General features: G+C 51.1%; 9 protein-coding genes across 9 annotated transcripts; 3 read left to right on the top strand and 6 right to left on the bottom strand.

The window, feature by feature from the left end:
• Positions 1–86: 86 nt before the first annotated feature.
• Positions 87–2381, bottom strand: C7974DRAFT_330456 (uncharacterized protein). The gene is made up of 4 exons (XM_046139083.1): positions 1690–2381; positions 644–1512; positions 405–580; positions 87–352 (listed from the first exon to the last, which is right to left on the bottom strand). The coding sequence occupies exons 1-4, from the start codon at positions 2037–2039 to the stop codon at positions 125–127; spliced, it is 1623 nt and encodes a 540-aa protein (XP_046000301.1). The 5' UTR covers positions 2040–2381; the 3' UTR covers positions 87–124.
• Positions 2382–3100: 719 nt separating this feature from the next.
• Positions 3101–4910, bottom strand: C7974DRAFT_128387 (chaperonin 10-like protein). The gene is made up of 4 exons (XM_046135310.1): positions 4539–4910; positions 4362–4489; positions 3673–4310; positions 3101–3623 (listed from the first exon to the last, which is right to left on the bottom strand). Exons 1-4 carry the CDS (start codon positions 4760–4762, stop codon positions 3420–3422), a joined length of 1194 nt encoding a protein of 397 aa, XP_046000300.1. The 5' UTR covers positions 4763–4910; the 3' UTR covers positions 3101–3419.
• A 74-nt stretch (positions 4911–4984) lies between these two features.
• C7974DRAFT_330450 (Transketolase, thiamine diphosphate binding domain-containing protein) lies at positions 4985–7630 on the top strand. Its single transcript, XM_046139082.1, has 4 exons — positions 4985–5432; positions 5480–5589; positions 5642–6639; positions 6691–7630. The coding sequence occupies exons 1-4, from the start codon at positions 5236–5238 to the stop codon at positions 7558–7560; spliced, it is 2175 nt and encodes a 724-aa protein (XP_046000299.1). The 5' UTR covers positions 4985–5235; the 3' UTR covers positions 7561–7630.
• Positions 7631–7674: 44 nt separating this feature from the next.
• Positions 7675–9918, top strand: C7974DRAFT_128342 (fungal-specific transcription factor domain-containing protein). The gene is made up of 4 exons (XM_046135309.1): positions 7675–8185; positions 8317–8689; positions 8739–9506; positions 9860–9918. Exons 1-3 carry the CDS (start codon positions 7793–7795, stop codon positions 9434–9436), a joined length of 1464 nt encoding a protein of 487 aa, XP_046000298.1. The 5' UTR covers positions 7675–7792; the 3' UTR covers positions 9437–9506; positions 9860–9918.
• Positions 9491–11797, bottom strand: C7974DRAFT_306126 (uncharacterized protein; the record flags this gene model as incomplete). Its single annotated transcript, XM_046138063.1, has 5 exons — positions 9491–9599; positions 9765–10203; positions 10255–11218; positions 11495–11640; positions 11689–11797. 5 exons carry the CDS (start codon positions 11795–11797, stop codon positions 9491–9493), a joined length of 1767 nt encoding a protein of 588 aa, XP_046000297.1.
• A 188-nt stretch (positions 11798–11985) lies between these two features.
• Positions 11986–13388, top strand: C7974DRAFT_388156 (NADP-dependent oxidoreductase domain-containing protein). The gene is made up of 3 exons (XM_046141260.1): positions 11986–12519; positions 12566–12965; positions 13013–13388. The coding sequence occupies exons 1-3, from the start codon at positions 12117–12119 to the stop codon at positions 13188–13190; spliced, it is 981 nt and encodes a 326-aa protein (XP_046000296.1). The 5' UTR covers positions 11986–12116; the 3' UTR covers positions 13191–13388.
• C7974DRAFT_388155 (NUDIX domain protein) lies at positions 13371–14170 on the bottom strand. The gene has a single exon (XM_046141259.1). The coding sequence runs from the start codon at positions 14134–14136 to the stop codon at positions 13570–13572; it is 567 nt and encodes a 188-aa protein (XP_046000295.1). The 5' UTR covers positions 14137–14170; the 3' UTR covers positions 13371–13569.
• A 2-nt stretch (positions 14171–14172) lies between these two features.
• C7974DRAFT_388154 (Alpha/Beta hydrolase protein) lies at positions 14173–15635 on the bottom strand. The gene has a single exon (XM_046141258.1). The coding sequence runs from the start codon at positions 15409–15411 to the stop codon at positions 14446–14448; it is 966 nt and encodes a 321-aa protein (XP_046000294.1). The 5' UTR covers positions 15412–15635; the 3' UTR covers positions 14173–14445.
• Positions 15636–15760: 125 nt separating this feature from the next.
• On the bottom strand, positions 15761–18290 carry C7974DRAFT_128299 (extracellular metallo proteinase MEP). Its single transcript, XM_046135308.1, has 2 exons — positions 17647–18290; positions 15761–17597 (listed from the first exon to the last, which is right to left on the bottom strand). Exons 1-2 carry the CDS (start codon positions 18004–18006, stop codon positions 16026–16028), a joined length of 1932 nt encoding a protein of 643 aa, XP_046000293.1. The 5' UTR covers positions 18007–18290; the 3' UTR covers positions 15761–16025.
• Positions 18291–18479: the final 189 nt, after the last annotated feature.

Genomic DNA, 18479 nt, shown 5'->3' with positions numbered 1-18479 from the left:
GACGTCCAATGACTGGGTTCCGTTCGTTATCAACTGTATGTTTGCAGCCAGCTTTATTTGGACTTAGAGATCGGGCTTGCATTCATCCGGAAAATACTAGGTGACCAACACGGCTTCTAGGAGCTTACATATTCTCCTTTTCTTTCACAGCGACCCCCATCGCCTGTGCATCTGTGTGATATGCCTTGAACTTCCTCGCAGGCACTTTCTTCATGAACATCTCATCAAGTTCTTCATATGTGCGTCCAGCAGTCTCAGGCTGGTAGAACCACAAGTATATCAAGCAGAGGAACGACAAACCTCCAAAAATGAATCCAAGACGACCGCCCAAGTTCAGCTTATCTGGGTTGAACTATCAATTATTAGAATACTGTCTCTTGTCTCATTTGAAGAATCTTGCTTACTAGGTAGGGAAGCGTAAACGACCACATCGTCTGAAGTGCGTTCTGCAACGCCAAACCAATGGCGATCGTCTTGACACGGAGACGAGAGGTACTGGTTTCGCAGAGAATGGTATACGCCGTTGCACCAATGGTCACATTATACCACCAGCAGTACAGAAGTATCATTGAGATCGCTCCTAATTTCATGTTAGCAATCTTATATCAACGCGCAAAAACCTCGGGGGAGAGAGTTAACCAACCTTTCAGCGCAGAGATTGTTCCAGCAACTGCACAGCCAGCCATGACGAACAGGATAACAGTGAGCACCACCAGTCCCCAGAAAGTAAGGTTGCGGCGTCCAATTCGATCGACCAGGTACCAGGACATGACGTTGCCAACAAGCGAGAGAACCTGTTGGACGATCTGGAGCTTAAAGGACATCTCAGTGGAGAAGCCAACAAGCTGCATGTAGTAAGAGAAATAACTCGCAGCAAAGGCGACACCAGAAAGAGCTTGGATAGAAAGGGGCATGATCGAGATGATGGTTCGTCGCAAGTTCGACTTGCGGAAGCATTCCAGATAAGTGACACCTTCAGTCTCCTTTTTGACCTGCTCCAAGGTGTTGTTGATGTTCGCAAGTCTCTTCTCGCCGGCCTGGCCCTTATAGCCAAGTCCAGAGAGTGCTTTTAATGCTGCTTCCTGGCGATCCTTCGAAACCAACCACGTCGGTGATTCGGGCATAAAAGGTACAAGGATCGCAGCAATCGTAGCGAATCCGTATTGCGCACAGAATATTGAGCGGTATGCCCAGCGGTTGGTGTATACGCCGGTTGTGTTGACGATCAGAGCAACTGTGAGAGGGCCCAGGGTATATGCCAGCGCAGTCAAGCAGGTGAGCATGCCTCGTAGCGCGAAGGGAGCAACTTCGCCAATGTAGGTAACGGTAACGGATGCCAGGGCACCGACGACGAATCCGTTCAAGAACTTGCCTCCGAAGAACATTTCGGGGGTTGTCGCAAGGAATTCCAACGTGATAGCGGCGAACGTCACGAGGAGACAGATTATAACAACCATGCGGCGACCGAGCCAATCCGCAATCTGTCCGCAACCGAGGGCACCGACAATAGCGCTGCCAGGAATTAGTATTAGACACTTTTGTCATGAAAAGAGTTGGCAACAAGCAATCGTTCTATGGCAACCGGAACAAGCCCAGCTCCATGACAGGATCAAGCTGGGCCTTTTCCGATCCGGCTGCCGTACAATGTTTTGTTCGTAGCCAACTCTGCTATGGGTAAGAGTCACTTACGAAGCCACAGGCGCACCCTGAAAGGCCGACTGCCAATTTGCATCGATGACATAGCTGATAGTACCGTCTGCAGCTGTGAATGGGTGACCGAAATCTTTTCTGAATTCGGGAATGCCGATTACGTTGCCAGCTGCTTGATTCTCGAAGCTCACAAGGAGGACCACCCAGACTGCGTATACGCTCCAAAAGCAAGCCCAAGGGTACTTGCGGAACGACGCAAGTTTGCCGACTTCATGGTCTTCCTGGTTGGCGAGGTGACCAAGCTGACTTGTCTCGGCTGGTGTCGGGTCGACAGGAACGTGTTCGTTGACCTCGACATTGTAAGGCTTGTTGTCCATAGTGATCGCCATGTCGACGGGCTGTGTTGGCTGATCTTTGGTGAATGACGGCGCTGGGATGAAGATGGCTGACCCAGGGCAGTGGAAACAGGACCGATCGTCGAGCTGTGGGTCTGGGGTTGACAGCGTGGGGAATGGGGTCTTTATATCTGGAGAAAACGATGATATCCCCAGAAGTATGAACTAGTCATGTAGGCATTTCGTGCCGTCATTTCGCGAGCGCGTCGACGTTCATGGAGCAGGTCGCGCCCCTGCGAACCTTGTGGGCAGGATCTTCCCCACATCCGATGGTGTGGCGCCTACCATGGGCTACCCTTTCTCTTTTCAGAGCACGCTCCACCACCGAAATGGCCCCGATTTGCTATGGCACCAACACCTAGTGTTTGTTCATGCACTACGGTGTGCTGGCGCCCGAAGTTCTGCCACAGTGTGGACTGCCGTAAATCTGCCGTTCTTCTCGAACCACCAGGCCTTCATGTCTGTCTGCTTCAGGAAATCAGAGGCATCGCGAAATGCTAGTCTGTTTTATTGATCAATTTGATGCGGTGTGGTGAAGCCCTTCACGACGGCATTGCGCGCGTTCTAGATTCGTAGGGTACCTTTCTCTTGTTGAATTATATGCGCTTAAACAGAGTTACCTTTCAGTAGCAGTTCTACGATTCACTGGCTTCAATGAACATAGGTTGCATCCTACAAAAGCGACATTTGGCTGGTCAGATGTGCCTGGGTGCGGTATAAGCTGCACACCTCTAACTGCATGTCATGTAACGAGAGCAGGCAAGGATTTTGACGAATACTGCATTTCCTCAAGTGGCTGGTCAGAAGTGGTCTAGAGAAAGCGGATGTCGAGAGAAAAGGATACACTACGTGCTGTCATTGCGCGTTCAATCACGTCGGGTGCGTCCGCCGAAGGACAGTCCGCTGAGACATCGCCCTAACCCCACAAATGTCGGCATCACATGGCGCCCCACACCCCGCACGACCCCAAAAAAGCAGGATACCAGAGCCTCAATTCCACGCTAGTACATATCAAGCTCCGCGGCCTTCATTGCAGTCATGCATCGATTGGCATCAGGAAAAACGTTTAGCATATTTCACCGCATCGAAAAATACGACGCAGCTTTTTGGTACTTCTGCAGTCGGTTCTCAGAATCATTCATCTGATCCTCCAACGCCCCATTATGTCTCGTGTTGTGCTTGCGGAGTCCAGACTGTGGCGGCGGGTCTATCGTTCGCGCTGCTTCTCTTGTGGTAAGAAAGACGGTTGCCAAGATAGCCAAATGGGTAAATGTAGGCACGCAGAGTCGGTAACTGAAACGAAGCGCTCTGCATGGGTAAAGGTCTAATCTTGCTAACAAAATGCAATAGGTGATCTGATCTGTGCATTGCTAATCATAGCACATTGTCGACTTCGTCGATGATCTGGACCTTGATGCTTCCATTGCTCAAGTCACCGCATGTGTGCAGAGCGTCCAAAGCCTTCTCCAATGGATATGTGTGGCTGACCAACGGCTTGAGATCGAGGATACCTCCTGCAAGACACTGCAGGCCAGCAGGCCATGTGTCTCGGTATCGGTTGATGAATTTCAGGTCGATCTACAGTGTGTCAGTCCTGCATGAAGACCATAAAGCAGCTACTTCTTACCTCACCAAGCGAAAGGTGCATGAACGGAAGATTGTTCATAACCTCCCTGCCTACGCCAATCACCATGACCGTTCCACCTCTTCGCGCAGTGTATGCCGCAGTGACCACACTGCTTTCTACACCTGTGCACTCGAGGACCACCTCTGGTGCACCATATTCTCCGACGTGCTCAATGTTAAACAAATCTCTGATCTTCTTTGCGTTTCCCTCCGCATCGAGGTTTCGATCAACTTGATAAGTCAATGCTGAAGGGACGAACTTCTTTGCGAAGGCCAGTCTCTTCGTTTCGATATCTGTGATGACGATCGGATGCGCACCACTTGCTCTTGCGGCTGCGAGTGCGATAAGTCCGATGGGCCCAGCTCCACATACAACAGCACCGCGACCAAGTGATAAACCTGCTGATTTGATGCCGTGCATCACGACCGACAATGGCTCTAGCAACGCGCCCTCTGCGTAGCTGACATTATCTGGTAGTTTGTGACACCACTTGGCCGGATGTGTTTTGTAACGTTGGATTGTGCCGTGGTACGGGTAGACGCCCGCGAACTGTACGTCTTCGCAAAGATTGTAACGACCGTCCAGGCAGAGAAAACATTCACCACAAGGAACACCAGGTTCGACAGCTACACGATCACCTAGAGCCTTACATTAGCGTCGTGGGTGCTCGAAATCAGAAGCAGACTGACCGGGCTTCAGATTCTTTACACCTTCGCCGCATTGCAAGACAATGCCAGCCGCCTCATGCCCCAATATACAATCACCCTCGACAACGAGTGACCCTATTCTTCCCGTCCGCCAGAAATGAATATCGGATCTGTGTAAGTCAGCGATGGTAGCTATAACAACCGATGTAGGTCACATGCCCGCAGACACCTGTAGCTTTGATATGCAGCAAGACCTCTCCATGGCCCGGTGCATATACGGGTGCGTCTTCTTGCTTCAGGTTGTGGTCCGCTGTGACCTGCAATGAAGGGTTCGGTAGGGGTGTGGAAAGTAATTTCTTTCCAGGCGTGCTACTTAGGGTCTGCGACGTAGGCTTAGTTGACGATACGTCAGATGAGGGAGAATCGAAGATTACTGGCGCCATGGTGTCTGCCGGAAAGGTAAGGGCGTACTGCGCGAAGTATATCGAAAAGTGACTTTTTCACGGCGACAAAGAAGGACGTAGAGCAGCATGTTCGCCGCAAAAAGGAAATAGTACACGCGCGCGTCGAAAGCTACTGCGGCGGTTGTATAGCCGAATGCATAGTGGCGGATGGCGGGGGCCAGCTTCTGGTGGGGATCCATCGAAAATCGATGGCTAAATTCGCCTCATTGGGAATCCAGTGCCTCTGACTTCCACGTCAAGTAATCCGCTCTGACAACTGACCAATGGGAATGCTTGGGAGTCCGAACGTCGTCACGCTTCTGCATTCCAGTTGTATCGGATTCCCTGATCGGGAAGGCCGTTGATTTTCGTTGGACAATTCTTCACGAGTGTTGTTCATGTGCTGCTGCGAGTAACTTGAAATACTGTTGCGTTGTCCCAGACTCCTCAAGATAAGCACGAACTCCAAAATCATGCATCTCGCCCAAAATACCACACAAGCCAACGGCACGACTGAGTACGGCAACAATGTTGTGGAGGGGCTCAAGAAAGAGGAGAAGATCGAGGAAGTAGCTGTGGGAAGGCTCTCGGACGAACAGGATCATGTCCTGAAGACCTTCAGATTGCTGATTGCGGATCTGTGTCAGCAGTTCAACGGCGGACACCCAGGGTAGGTTGTCAGACGTTTTCGAGTCAAAGATACTGATCCACACCCAGAGGCGCGATTGGTATGGCTGCGATAGGAGTAGCACTCTGGAAGTACGTTATGCGATATGCGCCACACACACCGACATACTTCAACCGTGATCGATTCGTCCTATCGAACGGTGAGTCTCTTCCTGTGATGTCCTTCTACTCAACCGCGCTAAATCAAGATAGGACACACTTGCTTGTTCCAGTACTCGTTTCTCCACCTGACAGGCTACAAGGCTATGACCCTGGATCAGCTGAAGTCATACCACTCCGATCGCGTTGACGCGCTATGCCCCGGCCACCCAGAAATTGAGCACGAGGGAATCGAGGTTACCACGGGACCACTTGGTCAGGGTGTCGCAAATGCTGTTGGTCTAGCAATGGCTACCAAGAATTTGCAGGCGACCTACAACAAGCCAGACTTTGACATTGTTTCCAACCATACGTGGTGTATGATAGGCGATGCTTGCCTTCAAGAGGGCGTAGCGCTCGAGGCTATCTCGTTCGCAGGCCACCTGAAACTGAACAACCTCACCATCATCTACGATAACAACCAAATCACCTGCGATGGTAGTGTCGACCTCACAAATACCGAAGATGTCAACTCTAAGATGCGCGCATGCGGGTGGGATGTGATTGATATCGAGGATGGCTGTTTCGACATTGAGGGGATTGTAGGCGCGCTCAACAAGGCCCGCGCATCTACCGATAAGCCGACCTTCATCAACGTCCGTACTGTCATTGGTCTCGGCAGTGCCGTAGCTGGTGACGCTGTGGCACACGGGGCTGCTTTTGGGGCGGCTGACGTTGCCAACATGAAGAAGTTGTACAACTTCGATCCTGAGGAGCAGTTCGTAATCAGTGAAACCGTTCGTGACTTCTTTGGAGACATTCCATCAAGAGGCCAAGAGCTCGTTCAGTCCTGGGAAACGAAGATACAAGCATACGAGGCGAAATACCCCGAGCTCGGTGCCGAGTTCCGCAACCGCGTGCAGGGCCGTCTTCCTGAGAATTGGAAGGATCTCATTCCCAGCTCGTTCCCAGATCAGCCAACAGCGACACGCAAGTCATCTGGTTTAGTGTTCAACCCCATCGCTCAAAAGATCAACAACTTTATGGTGGGTACCGCCGATCTTTCTCCATCGGTCAACATGATCTGGAAAGACAAGGTCGACTTCCAAAATGTAAGCCTCCACGCTCTCTGAACACCACTAGCTCTCACTGACCATAATCAGCCCGATTTGAAGACAACCTGCGGGATCACTGGAAACTATAGCGGTCGGTACATTCACTACGGTGTACGTGAACACGCCATGTGTGCTATTTCCAACGGCTTAGCTGCCTTTGCGCCTGGCACATTCATCCCTACCACATCATCGTTCTTCATGTTCTACCTGTATGCGGCACCGGCGGTTCGTATGGGAGCTTTGCAACAACTACAGGTCATCCATGCAGCTACACACGACTCAATTGGGATGGGTGAGGACGGACCAACTCACCAGCCGATTGAGCTTGCCAATCTTTACCGAGCAATGCCAAACATTCTCTATATTCGCCCGGCAGACAGCGAAGAGACCGCTGGCGCATGGATCACAGCGATCGAGGCCAAAAGTACTCCAACAATTATCTCAACATCGAGACACACGCTTCCGCAGATATCGCAAACCAGGCGTGAATTGGTAGCAAAGGGTGGTTACGTCATCGAAGAAGTGGAAGATGCAGATGTGACGTTAATTGGTGTTGGTGCCGAATTGTGCCACGCGCTGGACACCGCAAAGGAGCTGAAAGGCAAGAACATTAAAGCTCGAGTTGTCAGCCTCCCGTGTCAACGTCTGTTCGATGCTCAGCCTACACAGTACAAGCGAGACACATTGCGCAGGCACAAAGGTATTCCAGCCATCGTTATCGAGCCTTTCGCGCCAAATGGATGGGAAAGGTATGCTGATGCTGCAGCCTGTGTGAAGCGCTTCGGACACAGTCTTCCTGGCAAAGCGGCGTACAAGTACTTCGGTTTCGATACACCAGCGCTGGTGGAGAAGGTGCAGAGTTACCTACAGCAGGTGCGAGATGATCCGCTTCTTCGCGGTGAGTTTGTAGATCTATGAACGAGCATGGGCACCGGCGTTTGATAGATCGATGATTTGTAGCGTTCGATTGTAATGGCATTAATGTTGCTGCTGTCAAGGGCACCGCGTGATCATTGATGAGCCAAGGTGGACCTCGGCTACTAGCGCCTTCACATAAACAGCTAGTACATACCTGTGACAGGCCTCGCCCTCTCCATCTTCTCCACGTTTGAAGGGACCGAACGATCAATGCTTCAGATTTCCAGAGGATATGTCTAACGAGCCAACGAAGAAACGGCGCCGAACTGACGAAGGCGTTTCGGCCGATGATGCACGCGATGACGACAACGGCAATCCATTTTTCTCACCAAGCGAGCTGCAAGCAGGGGCCGGTTACGGCTTTGAGAACATCGATCCATTCTTGTCACCGGCCACTGCATCAAGTTGGCCTTTTGATGAGTTTGCCCATGATCCGGATTATCTGGCCTCGCAGGAAGCATTGCGTGCACTCATGTTCGACACGGCACGATCAGTCGCCCCAACCAGGGCAGGCACCCCTGTAGAGGCTGATGACCGAAACGGGATGATGAGTTTGAAGTATGTCCTGGCTCACGGAAGGCGCATTCAGTACATGAAGAATTACATGTCACAAGTAGCCCCATGGGTCAGTTCCTCTCGTTCACTTCACGAGACGTTGCCTTTTCGTATTAGAATACGATTCGACGGCGCCTCTGACTCAAACACTGTGTCATGGCGGGTGTGCAGTCTGAACACAAGAAGCTGACTGCTATGTAGCTTGATATGTTTGATTGCGAGCGAGCATTTGGGACTCAGCTGCCTGCTCTTGCAAAGGAATCGCCACCCCTTCTTTACGCTATCCTTGCCATTGGCGCTCGCCAACTCGAGCGCAAGGACAAGATACAGTCATCTTTTGACAGTCTCGAACTATACCAGGAATCTATTCGACTATTAACTCCTTTATTACAAGCCCGAGACGTCCACGTGATCGCAGCTTGTGTGATCTTATGCTGCCTCGAGATGTTTTCAGCCAGTGCTCAGGACTGGCGCCATCATCTCGAGGGTTGTGCTGCTATATTCGAGGCTTTTGGCGTCAACGGTTTCAGCGGCGATGTACTTCAGGCGGTTTTCTGGTGCTATGCACGTATGGGTGTGTAGTCTCCTATAAGTCCGAGAGACCGACGCGCTGACTGTTATAGATGTATGCGGAGCCCTCATCTCTGACGGTACGGAAAGTACGTTACTCAAACCCTCAGAATGGCTGCCATCTGGCATTTCGGATGAAGATATCGAAGCCCTTTTCCAAAATTCGAAAAGTCCTGACATGTACGCCAACCACGCGGTGTATCTCTGCGCCAAGACGTGTGAGCTTATCTCCGACCGCAACAAATACACTGAGCTGGGTGCTGAGAATGGATGCGACGCCAAACAACACGAAGACCGTTCAGTCCGATTGTGGGACCAGCTCGCGAGATGGGCGTTGCATCGTCCGCCAGCAATGCAGGCTGTGGAGACTAAGAATACAGCGCCGTTTCCACACATCTTCTTCGCCCATTGGGCTGCGATATCTTCCAATCAATTGTATCACACTTCCTGTGTGTTATTGCTGAACAGTAATCCGAACCTGAAGATTTCGATGCCACCGACGTCTACCACCTCAATCATGTGGCATGCAAAACGCATATGTGGGATAAGTCTAGCGAACCCACACGAAGGCTGCCTGAATAATGCCATCCAACCACTTTGGATTGCCGGACGCCTGTTGAGCCACTCCTCCGAGCAAGCCATGGTTGTCAAGACTATTCGGCACATCGAGGTCCTAACCGGATGGACTGCAACTTGGCGTATACGTGACTTAGAGAGCACATGGGGCTACAAGATCCGGGGCGACATGTGATTGGAAATCTCCATTGGAGCAAACGATATGCCCATGGCAAGTCAGATGTCTGCTTCAGACCACAGAAGTGGTAAGGTGATTCTGACAGTCTTGCCAGTCATCAGCTAGCTGCCATTCGGTTCTTAGCTGATCAACGAATGGTCTTATGTTCCAGCCAGTTAGTCTTTGGGCAGCCTCGAGCGTGCGTAATATTGCGTTGTGTTGGCTCGCATGTGTGGCAGTCCGACCTGCGACGATAAGAGAAGCAACAAGAGAGGGATCCCACCAGCCTGGTCTGTCATTCTGAATCGCAATGCCACAAATGCGGTGTGCATGCCACAGTGTCGACATCGAGGGCGAATGCTGACTTGGTTTATCCGCAAATCGAGGTCTGTTCTGCAGCAGAAGGAGCATGCCTGTATGGTAAAGCTGATTTGCGAGTAGTGCGCCACCGCTGGTGAACACAATTGTCGGAAAGTCATCGTCGGTCAGAACTCCATCCTTGCAATATAGCTCAATGATGGGCTGAAAGGCCTGCGCTCTATGCATGTACCAATGGGCGAAACTTTGGACCAAAGTCTTCCATACTTCGACTCGATTTAGTCCGTACCGTCGCTGAAGCCAACGATCATCATCGCCCTGAGCGAACATAACCGAGTCCACACACAAGGCAATTGCGTCGTATGCGTATTGGGCAATCGTATCGTTGGTGCCACCGTTTCTGGACCGTGCAGCTGGAGAAGGAAGGGAGATACGGTTGTTGCCTGCCATCAATGCACGACTCAATTCTACCCAAGTCAGCATATAAGGTGCGCAAAACTTTACAGATCATCACATACCTAGTCTTACCAACAACCAGTATGCGCAAGTTTTGAGATCAGAGGAGCCAAGTTCGAGTGACAACGTCTCTAAAAGATAGCTTCGACTTTCAACTTTATCTGCACTGAGCCAGGAGGCAGCAAGGTCAGATATCACATCAGCGAGCAATGTCAGCACACCGGCAACAAGTCCCTCGGTCGTATCCGTTGCACTAGTTCCGTGCAAAACTCCATCTGGTGTGCTTTCGTCAACGACACGATCCCAGGACTTCCTTGATGATGCTTCCGCCAATTGAACAATACTGGCCCGTAACATGGGTGTTCTTCTTGACTCCGTCAACAAAGCAACACCGAACTGCTGATTGGCGTCGCATATGTCTAGCCATGGCGCAATGTTGTACCTGTAGCACTTCAAAAGCTCGATGCTATCAACCGCCGGTGCAGCTCGGTCAGGATGAGTTCCCGCAGGTAGTAGAGAATTCAAGTTGTCACCATGAAGTTGATTGAAGCCCGCCGACACCTCGAAATTTGATAAGTCTGTAGATGGGCCTGGCGTGCCGCCACTCGTCATCTGGAAGTCCAATATTGATGACTGCCCAGTGTCTGTCCGATGCGGCTCGGGCCGTCCTTTTATACTACTCCTATGCAAATTAGAGTCGGTACTGACATCCTCGGCGAAATCGAATGTTGACACGGCGTATTCTTCGCCGACGGCTGATGTCTGGGAAAGATCTGCTACCCGAATAGCTGCTGGGGTAGACCCAAGCGCTAACAGGCCGTGTAATGCGAATTCATAGCTATTCGGTGAAGGCGTGTGGCCCGAGTAGCTTGGGTTATTGGTACTGATCTGCTCTGCTCTTGCAAGTCTGTCTGGGAGGACAATCGGCTGTGTCTGTGCAGAGTAACCGCTCTGTCGTCTTACAGTAGCTTTCGCTGGTTGGTTTGCGATCTCCGAGATTTGTTCTCCGCCGTTATCACTTGCAAACTGTTAGAGTTAGCCATCGAGAAGCAAGCCAGAAAACATGCGCGACTTGGGCGCCTCTTGCGATAATTCCATAACGACTCAGTCCGCATTCTGGAGAAGTACTGCACCCAGGTACATCCTACCAGCCGCTTAACAAAACACAGTAACTTTCTTATTAGATTGTATGCGCTTGAATGCAGACTTTCGGCTCTGATTCTGCGCCGCGATCAGGTCGAACTCTACCAGGGTATCAAGTGACTGCTCTCACACTCCAGACATGGTATTTATAAGCGAAACCATACTCACACGAACGTTCGCGTACTGCACATCGGTCTGGACTTCAGGTGTAAAATTATGCTTTCCAAGTATTTGAAATGCAGCTGCGTATCGACACTCGAAAACCTTTGATATGCAGTTTTGACAAATCGGCTTTCCTTCGTCGCCTGCCAATGTTACTCTTGTTTCCAGCAAGCTGAGTGGCAAGCACGTACACTTCCGGCGACGATTTCGACAGGTGATGCAACCTGTCCGGGATCTTTTCGGGCGTGCGTTGGCAGGGCTATCGGCATTTTCGGCAGAAGCCGACGCTGAGCTTTCCATCGGCTTTTGATGCGTTGCTGCTTGACGATTGTTGCCGTGGGTTCTCGCAGTGTTTATTGGGGCTCTATCCTCGGTAAACCTACGCACCCGCCGCTTCCGAAGTTGTGCCTGCGTTCTTCAAAGTGGGGGTTAGGCACAACTTCGGGAGTGGGTATAATCTCCCGATCGGGAATGCATGCCTCCATTGTGTTCAATCAATGTTTGAAAAAGTTGAGTGAAGCTATATTGCTCGGTTGCTCACAAGAAGAATAAACGAGACAGGCAAGGCAAATTCTAGCCACGAACATTTACAAACACTTCAATCTTACAGAACAACATCATGTCTCAAGACGCTGTCAAGCTGGCCTCTGGCCATCAGATGCCTCTTGTTGGGTTTGGGCTCTGGAAAGTCCCAAAGGATACAGCCGCGGATACCGTCTACAACGCCATTAAGTCAGGTTATAGGCTGTTCGACGGAGCGTATGATTACCAGAACGAAAAGGAGGCCGGGGAAGGCATCAAGCGTGCCATCAGCGAAGGCCTGGTCAAGCGTGAGGATATCTTCATTACAACCAAGCTCTGGAATAATTATCACGCGAAAGAGCACGCATTGCCAATGATCAAAGCACAAAATGAATCTTGGGGACTGGGATACATCGACCTACTCCTGATTCATTTCCCATCTGCTTTGGAATATGTCGATCCCGAGAAGAAGCGCTACCCTGGTTGGTGGCTAGCGGATGGTGAGAAGTGAAGCACTTTTCGATTTCCAAGACTGACTGTGTGAAGGCAAGACCGTGAAGCCCGCCAAGGTCTCCAACCGCGAGACGTGGGAGTCACTTGAAACCGCCGTTGACCAAGGCATCGCTCGTTCAATCGGCATCTCCAACTTCCAAGGGCAGTCACTGTACGACCTCTTCACATACAACAGACACCCAGTGTCTTCCCTCCAAATCGAGCACCATCCATACCTCACACAGCCCGGTCTCGTCAATCTTGCCCAAACACACGGTATTGTCGTCACAGCATACTCGTCTTTCGGTCCCCAATCATTCCTTGAGCTCCCTCCCGCTTTCCGCGAGCGTACTGAGGGACTGCCTTCGCTATTTGACTCTGAGGTCATTAAGAAGATTGCCTCAGAACATGGCAAGACGCCTTCTCAAGTCTTGCTTCGCTTTGCAACACAAAGGTAATCTTATACAAACTATGTAACTAGCTTTGCTAAATATAAAACAGAAACATCGCGGTGATCCCCAAGTCAAACAACAAGGATCGTCTTGCGCAGAACTTGGATGTCACCGGCTTCGATCTTTCGACAGAAAACATCGAATCGATATTGGCGCTCGACAAGGGACTCAGGTTCAATGATCCTGGTTTCTATCTGAAAGACTACCCACTGCATATATTTACATAGACGAGACCTTATGTGTCATGATATGACGACTTGCAGCCGACTATCATTATGCGAGGTTCTAATTCGATCCTCACTTTCTTGGACAATTGATCTGGCGAGGTAACAGGTCACAGGCCGCCAGGACAGATTCGAGATGCATGACGCAGCCTGCTTGTAAGGACCTGGGGAGAGAGTATATGATAATGACGATGAACATATATGACATTGCTATTCTTCAACCCAAGTTTCACATGTTCGAATGGCATTCTTTGATTGTAAACATGCTCTGCACCCTGATGCTACCCTGAAACGTATTGCGTGAAATGTATACCCTTCCATCCACTACGGGGTCCTTCCCTCTAGAGTATCAGATTTCACATCCGCGCTTCGGATACCACATTCAAGTGGTACGCGGATAGTCGTAGGCCAGGAGGATGGTGCGCTTGACCTCTTCGTTCACGAATTCCAATTCTATATCCCGAGTCCTCCCCGCATGAATCTCACTTTCAGTCGCCCAAACCTCCTTCTGGTGCTCTTTGTAATCCAGTTTTGTGATAGGAACATCGCTCCCTTGACTGGCAACATGCACAACAAAGTTGAATCGGCAAACTCTGTCACCATTGCTTCGAGCAAAGAAGTGAGGCTCTCCAATTGGTCCACTGATCCGAGCAGCGCGCAGACCTGCCTCCTCCCAAAGTTCACGCGCAGCAGCATGTAGAATGCTCACATCATCATCGTCAACAGCTCCGCCTGGGGGCTCCCATTTGTTGGGATTTGAGTCGCTGGCAGCGCGCTGCAGGATTAGAACGCGGGGCTCTGAAGTAGTGCTCTTGTGCACAACAAGTGCACTTGTAGCGATGAGATCGAAGGGTTCTCTTGGGTGAGCTTCCAGGTACGCAGACTTAGATATGGCGAATTCAGCGACTGATGGGTCGTATTTGAAGTTGTAAATTGATTGTTCCGGCATTGTCGATTCCAAAGTTGTTAGTGATGAAAAACTGTGGTTGCGAGATTTGAGTGAAGCGACCCCGCACTACAAACCCAGGTATGTACCGATGAGGCTGGCAATTACTTAGTACCTAGGTAGGTAGGTAGATTTGACTTTCTGACTCTGCTGGCGACGTTTCGGCTCGCACACATTGCGTACCTAGGGGTCTCCTATATAAATCCACATTTATCAAGATTAAGATAGTCATATCCCCACGTCACCTTGCGTGCTACGATACACTCAAAAGAACCATAGGAACTGCACTATTGTTTCTAAGAAGAAAACTCCTCAGTGAAGCCAGATCCCCTCTATCCAGGACAACTGCTCTGCAAGCCATGGCTCGTCACTCTCAGCCATCTCTATCTCGAAACCATGCCCTTTGCCCTCTCTTACAATCAGATGTACATTCTCTCGCGCAGCCGACCCCATCGTTTCCCCTACCCTTTCCACGAAGTCCTCACAGTCTTTCAGTTTGACGCTAGTGTCGACATCGCCATGCAGTATCACACTCGGCGGGAAAGTACTTCTTTCGTCCAACCTCTCGATGGGATGCAGATGCTTATCTGTACCAAAAGCCAGATCCCAGCGATGTTCGTTCGCGGAGAAAGCATCTGCAAGCTCTTCTCTCAAAAGCTGCTTGTCGCCAGAGACGATATCGCCCTTGGCCACTTGCGCGAGATGAGTGTCAATCACCTCTTCGTCAGGTGCTGGTCTGCCCCACTTCCTTAACACTTCCTTGCTCTTGCACCATTTTTTCACCATGGGGTATAGTAACAGTAAGGCCTTGATGCGACCCTCAGGTAGTTCGAATACCGAGTGCAATGCGCACCAACATCCAGAACTGTCACCGCTGAGCAGCAACCTGTCAAAGTCGACATCAATGCCAGGTGCCACGCTTCGAATATAGTCCGCAAGATCCCGGTCGGCCCACGACCAAAAGTCCTTAACGTCGTCGATGATATCAGCACCTGAGCTTTCTGGTACGAAGCGGTAGTTGGGCAGCACTATGATGGATGATGTGCGGTGTGTAAAAGAAACTAGGTAGTTGGAAAACCAGTCTTGTAGCAATGCGTCGCCGCTTATCAAGCCACCTCCGTGGAACTTGACGTGAAGAGCATGTTTGCCTTGTGTGATATCCTTGGGTATCAGTATGCCGACAGATATTTCCGAGTTGCCGATGCGCTTGTAAGATGTCTGGTGGACGTCAAAAGTGTCAAAGCGGGTCGCCGCTGTGGTCCGGATGGTGTGTGCCATTTTGTACAGTTTGTTTGCAGCCAAGGGATGAACGATGAAACCACAATTCACTTGGGTAACCCTTTGGCTTGGCTAAATGCTTATTATGTATGTTGCATTGTACTGCTATCAGCCAGCTGTTCATAATCTGAGCACGTCATCGACTTCATGACACGTCTCCACAACCATTCTATGTCTAGGGCTATTCTGGACTTTCCACTTTCTAGAGAAGGAGATTTGGGACGTGCACGCTGATGCCTACAAATCAGGCATCCAACGTAGCGCATATGTATCATTTTCAGATTTGTCAGCATGTATCGACCTAGATCTTTCACGACCCCGCTTACCGATGCAAAGTTCTAGTACGCTGCTCAAACTTGAGAGCCGTGATTTTGAAACGTCTCCTCGGGGTTGACAGTGAAGGAATTACCCTGCCATTAAAGACTAAGAAATTCAGTTTCTGTCGCAAGCTACATTTGCTGTAAGTGACTGGTCGCCGACGTTAGAGATTTACGAGTGCAGTATAGTTGAGGTGGGTGCTTGCAGCCAAAGGATGTCATTGTAATATGTACACATTAAATTATGAAAGTAGCTTCGTCATGTCTTCATCATCTCATATACACTCTCCAAGGTCCTCACGAGCAGGCTGCGTCGGGGATCTTGAAGCTGTCCTGGCGGCCTGTGGCCTGGTACCTCGCGCCCTCACCCAGACCGCGCTTAGCAAACGCAGTCCAGAGCTCGCAAGCGTTGACACCGCCAGTGAGCGCCCAGTCGGCATCGATGATAGCGTCACGTGCCTGGACGAAGTTGGGGTTGCAGGGCTGGAGACCCATACCATCCTGAACAAGCTTCAAGGCAAGGTACTTGCCATCAGTGGGGATACCGGCCCCGTCAAAGTCGGGCAGACCGTTGTCGTTCTTGCCGTACTTGTCAATCAAGTTCCACAGGACTTCGTACAGGATCGAGGCCCAGATGTTGCCGATGGGGTGCACACGGCTGTACAGCTCAACGCTCTTGTATGTCTGGGGGTTGGTGGTCATGCTGGTGGAGTAGAGGTAGTTGCGGATACCCTTGGCGTTGCCGTTGACCCAGGCGCCCATGGCGTAATCTGTCTTGCGAGTGTCGGTGCGCTTAAGACGAATCGCAGTGGCGAAGAAATCACTCCAGCCCTCACCCATGCCACCGGCCTCGAGCAAGTTCAAGCACCCGGAGTTCCTGGGGCCTCCGGTCAGACGGTTGGACACACCGTGGGTGTACTCGTGAATGACAACACCGGCCTCGAAAGAGGAGTCACGAATGGGCCCACCATTTGCGTTCCACAGATACATCCTCATCCTTCCGGACTGACCGTCTGGGGGCGTAGCGAAGTTGGCGTTGTTGGTGCCGGAGCCGTCTTGGGTGTTGAGGAAGACAAAGTCCATACCGACACCACCAGCACCGTTGTTGTTCGCCTCAAAGTTTCCGGCGCGCTCATCAAAACCAAGCTCGTACACGAGGTCGTGAAACTTGTTGGAAGTGTAGAAAAGTTGGGTAATCGAGGCGTCGCGGTAATCATGGGGATCAGTCGCGTTCAGGTTTAGCGGGTAGTGGAACTTGAGGTCACGTGCAGTCGGTCGGTAGTTGACCAGAAGCGCATCGAGGGTACGGTCATCTTCCCAGTTGGTCTGAGCAATCGCGTTGTTACCGCGAGTTGTCTTGTACCAGTCCGTACCGTCTGAGTGCCAGCCAAACTCGCTGGCGTAGTCACTGAAAGGGTCCTCCTCGTAGACACGTGCTCCCTCAGTGGGATCGTTGATTCCCCAGGGGTAGACTTGGTAGCTGTCATCGGCTGAGTAGTCAACGACTGCGTGAACCTGCTGTCCGGAGGTGGCATCAACGTAGGTCAGAAGCCAGTTGCTGGCAATATCGGTTTCAACCCTCCAGGTCAGCTTGAGCTCGCCATTGGCGTCAATGAGGTACACAAGCTTGGCCTCCGGCTCGTTCACGCTTCCGCTGGTGTTCTTGATGGCATATGTCTCCTTCTCAGCCTTGGGCTCAGCAGTGGCAGAGCCAGCCTCAACGGGAAGTCCGAGGGTGCTGACCGCAGCCTTGAGAGAGTCTGCTGGGTCGATGGTATCACGCTTGCCAAGCTTGGTGGTTTGCGGAGCAGGGATCTTTCCCTTGTAGAAAGAGTTTCCAAAAGAGAAGACCTTGCCGTCCTTGCCAATCTGCTCCGGGTTAGCCTTGAAATAATTTAATAACCATGAGAGAACCTACGTTGACGTTGAAGTCGGCGTTGTCAATGTCGAGACCGTTGGCGGTCTGCTTGAAGTAGAAGTGAGAGACGCCGTTCTTTCCAGTGTAGTGGTCGTTTGACAGGCGGAACTCAGCATCAGGAGCCTGTGCGGAAACAAGGTCGGATGCAGTCTCCTCAGGCGTAGCACGAGCCCTCAAGGTAGGGATCGTAGGATCAGCCTCAACTGCAGTGGAGTTCTTGTACTCGGTCTTGATGACCATGCGGAACTTGTCCAGGTCGATAGCACGCTTTGAGAGCGAGGCCGAGTTGCGAGTGTGAGGATGAGCATAGGCGCCCATGGCAGCCACGGAGGCCAAAGTGGCAATAAGAGCGGAACGCATCTTGAGAACGAAGGACTTGGAACGCGGGAAGAGTGAACGACCGGGGTTAATTTTTACTTGACGATTGCGTGTCTACTACTTATACATGTCCATTTTGCCTCTGCGCGAGATCAGGCCGACCAGAATCCCGGAAATTGGCCCCTGTGTTCGTCGAGTATAGAGAGGGAGATAGCAATGTGGTAGCGTGATTTCGCAAGCTGCTTCGCGCTGCAGCTTACGGTCTCACAGGGTATCGTTACTGGGCTCCACGGCATCGAAGTCCTTTCGCGAGGTAGTCGCACTCTTGGCAGATGATTGGATTAGGAAGCTGCATCGTGCCGGAGATTCTGAACCCATGCTCATACACTCTGGGCACTATAAGCGATCTACATTTGCCAAGCAAATACAACGCTCACCTTCCGTATGGGGCGGAGCGCAGAGTCGAATCCCTATTCGCTAAGAATTCGAGCGACAAGGGAGATTAAACGGCATGC

This window comes from Boeremia exigua (genome assembly GCF_020726555.1).
Source record: "Boeremia exigua strain MPI-SDFR-AT-0100 chromosome Unknown C7974scaffold_3, whole genome shotgun sequence".
NCBI lineage: Eukaryota > Fungi > Ascomycota > Dothideomycetes > Pleosporales > Didymellaceae > Boeremia > Boeremia exigua.
This window is presented reverse-complemented; position numbering and strand designations above follow the sequence as displayed.

Excerpts from the sequence above, each read along its gene's own strand:
- C7974DRAFT_388154 (XM_046141258.1), bottom strand. The coding sequence starts at position 15,411 with ATGGCACACACCATCCGGACCACAGCGGCGACCCGCTTTGACACTTTT.
- C7974DRAFT_388156 (XM_046141260.1), top strand. The coding sequence starts at position 12,117 with ATGTCTCAAGACGCTGTCAAGCTGGCCTCTGGCCATCAGATGCCTCTT. Across the intron at positions 12,520-12,565 it reads TGGTTGGTGGCTAGCGGATG|GCAAGACCGTGAAGCCCGCC; the intron begins GTGAGAAGTGAA and ends GACTGTGTGAAG. Across the intron at positions 12,966-13,012 it reads CTTCGCTTTGCAACACAAAG|AAACATCGCGGTGATCCCCA; the intron begins GTAATCTTATAC and ends AATATAAAACAG.
- C7974DRAFT_388155 (XM_046141259.1), bottom strand. The coding sequence starts at position 14,136 with ATGCCGGAACAATCAATTTACAACTTCAAATACGACCCATCAGTCGCT.
- C7974DRAFT_128387 (XM_046135310.1), bottom strand. The coding sequence starts at position 4,762 with ATGGCGCCAGTAATCTTCGATTCTCCCTCATCTGACGTATCGTCAACT. Across the intron at positions 4,490-4,538 it reads AAAGCTACAGGTGTCTGCGG|ATCCGATATTCATTTCTGGC; the intron begins GCATGTGACCTA and ends TGACTTACACAG. Across the intron at positions 4,311-4,361 it reads TGTAAAGAATCTGAAGCCCG|GTGATCGTGTAGCTGTCGAA; the intron begins GTCAGTCTGCTT and ends GTAAGGCTCTAG.
- C7974DRAFT_330456 (XM_046139083.1), bottom strand. The coding sequence starts at position 2,039 with ATGGCGATCACTATGGACAACAAGCCTTACAATGTCGAGGTCAACGAA. Across the intron at positions 581-643 it reads AACAATCTCTGCGCTGAAAG|GAGCGATCTCAATGATACTT; the intron begins GTTGGTTAACTC and ends ACATGAAATTAG. Across the intron at positions 353-404 it reads CGTTTACGCTTCCCTACCTA|TTCAACCCAGATAAGCTGAA; the intron begins GTAAGCAAGATT and ends AATAATTGATAG.
- C7974DRAFT_128342 (XM_046135309.1), top strand. The coding sequence starts at position 7,793 with ATGTCTAACGAGCCAACGAAGAAACGGCGCCGAACTGACGAAGGCGTT. Across the intron at positions 8,186-8,316 it reads TGTCACAAGTAGCCCCATGG|CTTGATATGTTTGATTGCGA; the intron begins GTCAGTTCCTCT and ends ACTGCTATGTAG. Across the intron at positions 8,690-8,738 it reads CTGGTGCTATGCACGTATGG|ATGTATGCGGAGCCCTCATC; the intron begins GTGTGTAGTCTC and ends TGACTGTTATAG.
- C7974DRAFT_330450 (XM_046139082.1), top strand. The coding sequence starts at position 5,236 with ATGCATCTCGCCCAAAATACCACACAAGCCAACGGCACGACTGAGTAC. Across the intron at positions 5,433-5,479 it reads TTCAACGGCGGACACCCAGG|AGGCGCGATTGGTATGGCTG; the intron begins GTAGGTTGTCAG and ends ATCCACACCCAG. Across the intron at positions 6,640-6,690 it reads ACAAGGTCGACTTCCAAAAT|CCCGATTTGAAGACAACCTG; the intron begins GTAAGCCTCCAC and ends GACCATAATCAG.
- C7974DRAFT_128299 (XM_046135308.1), bottom strand. The coding sequence starts at position 18,006 with ATGCGTTCCGCTCTTATTGCCACTTTGGCCTCCGTGGCTGCCATGGGC. Across the intron at positions 17,598-17,646 it reads ACGCCGACTTCAACGTCAAC|ATTGGCAAGGACGGCAAGGT; the intron begins GTAGGTTCTCTC and ends AACCCGGAGCAG.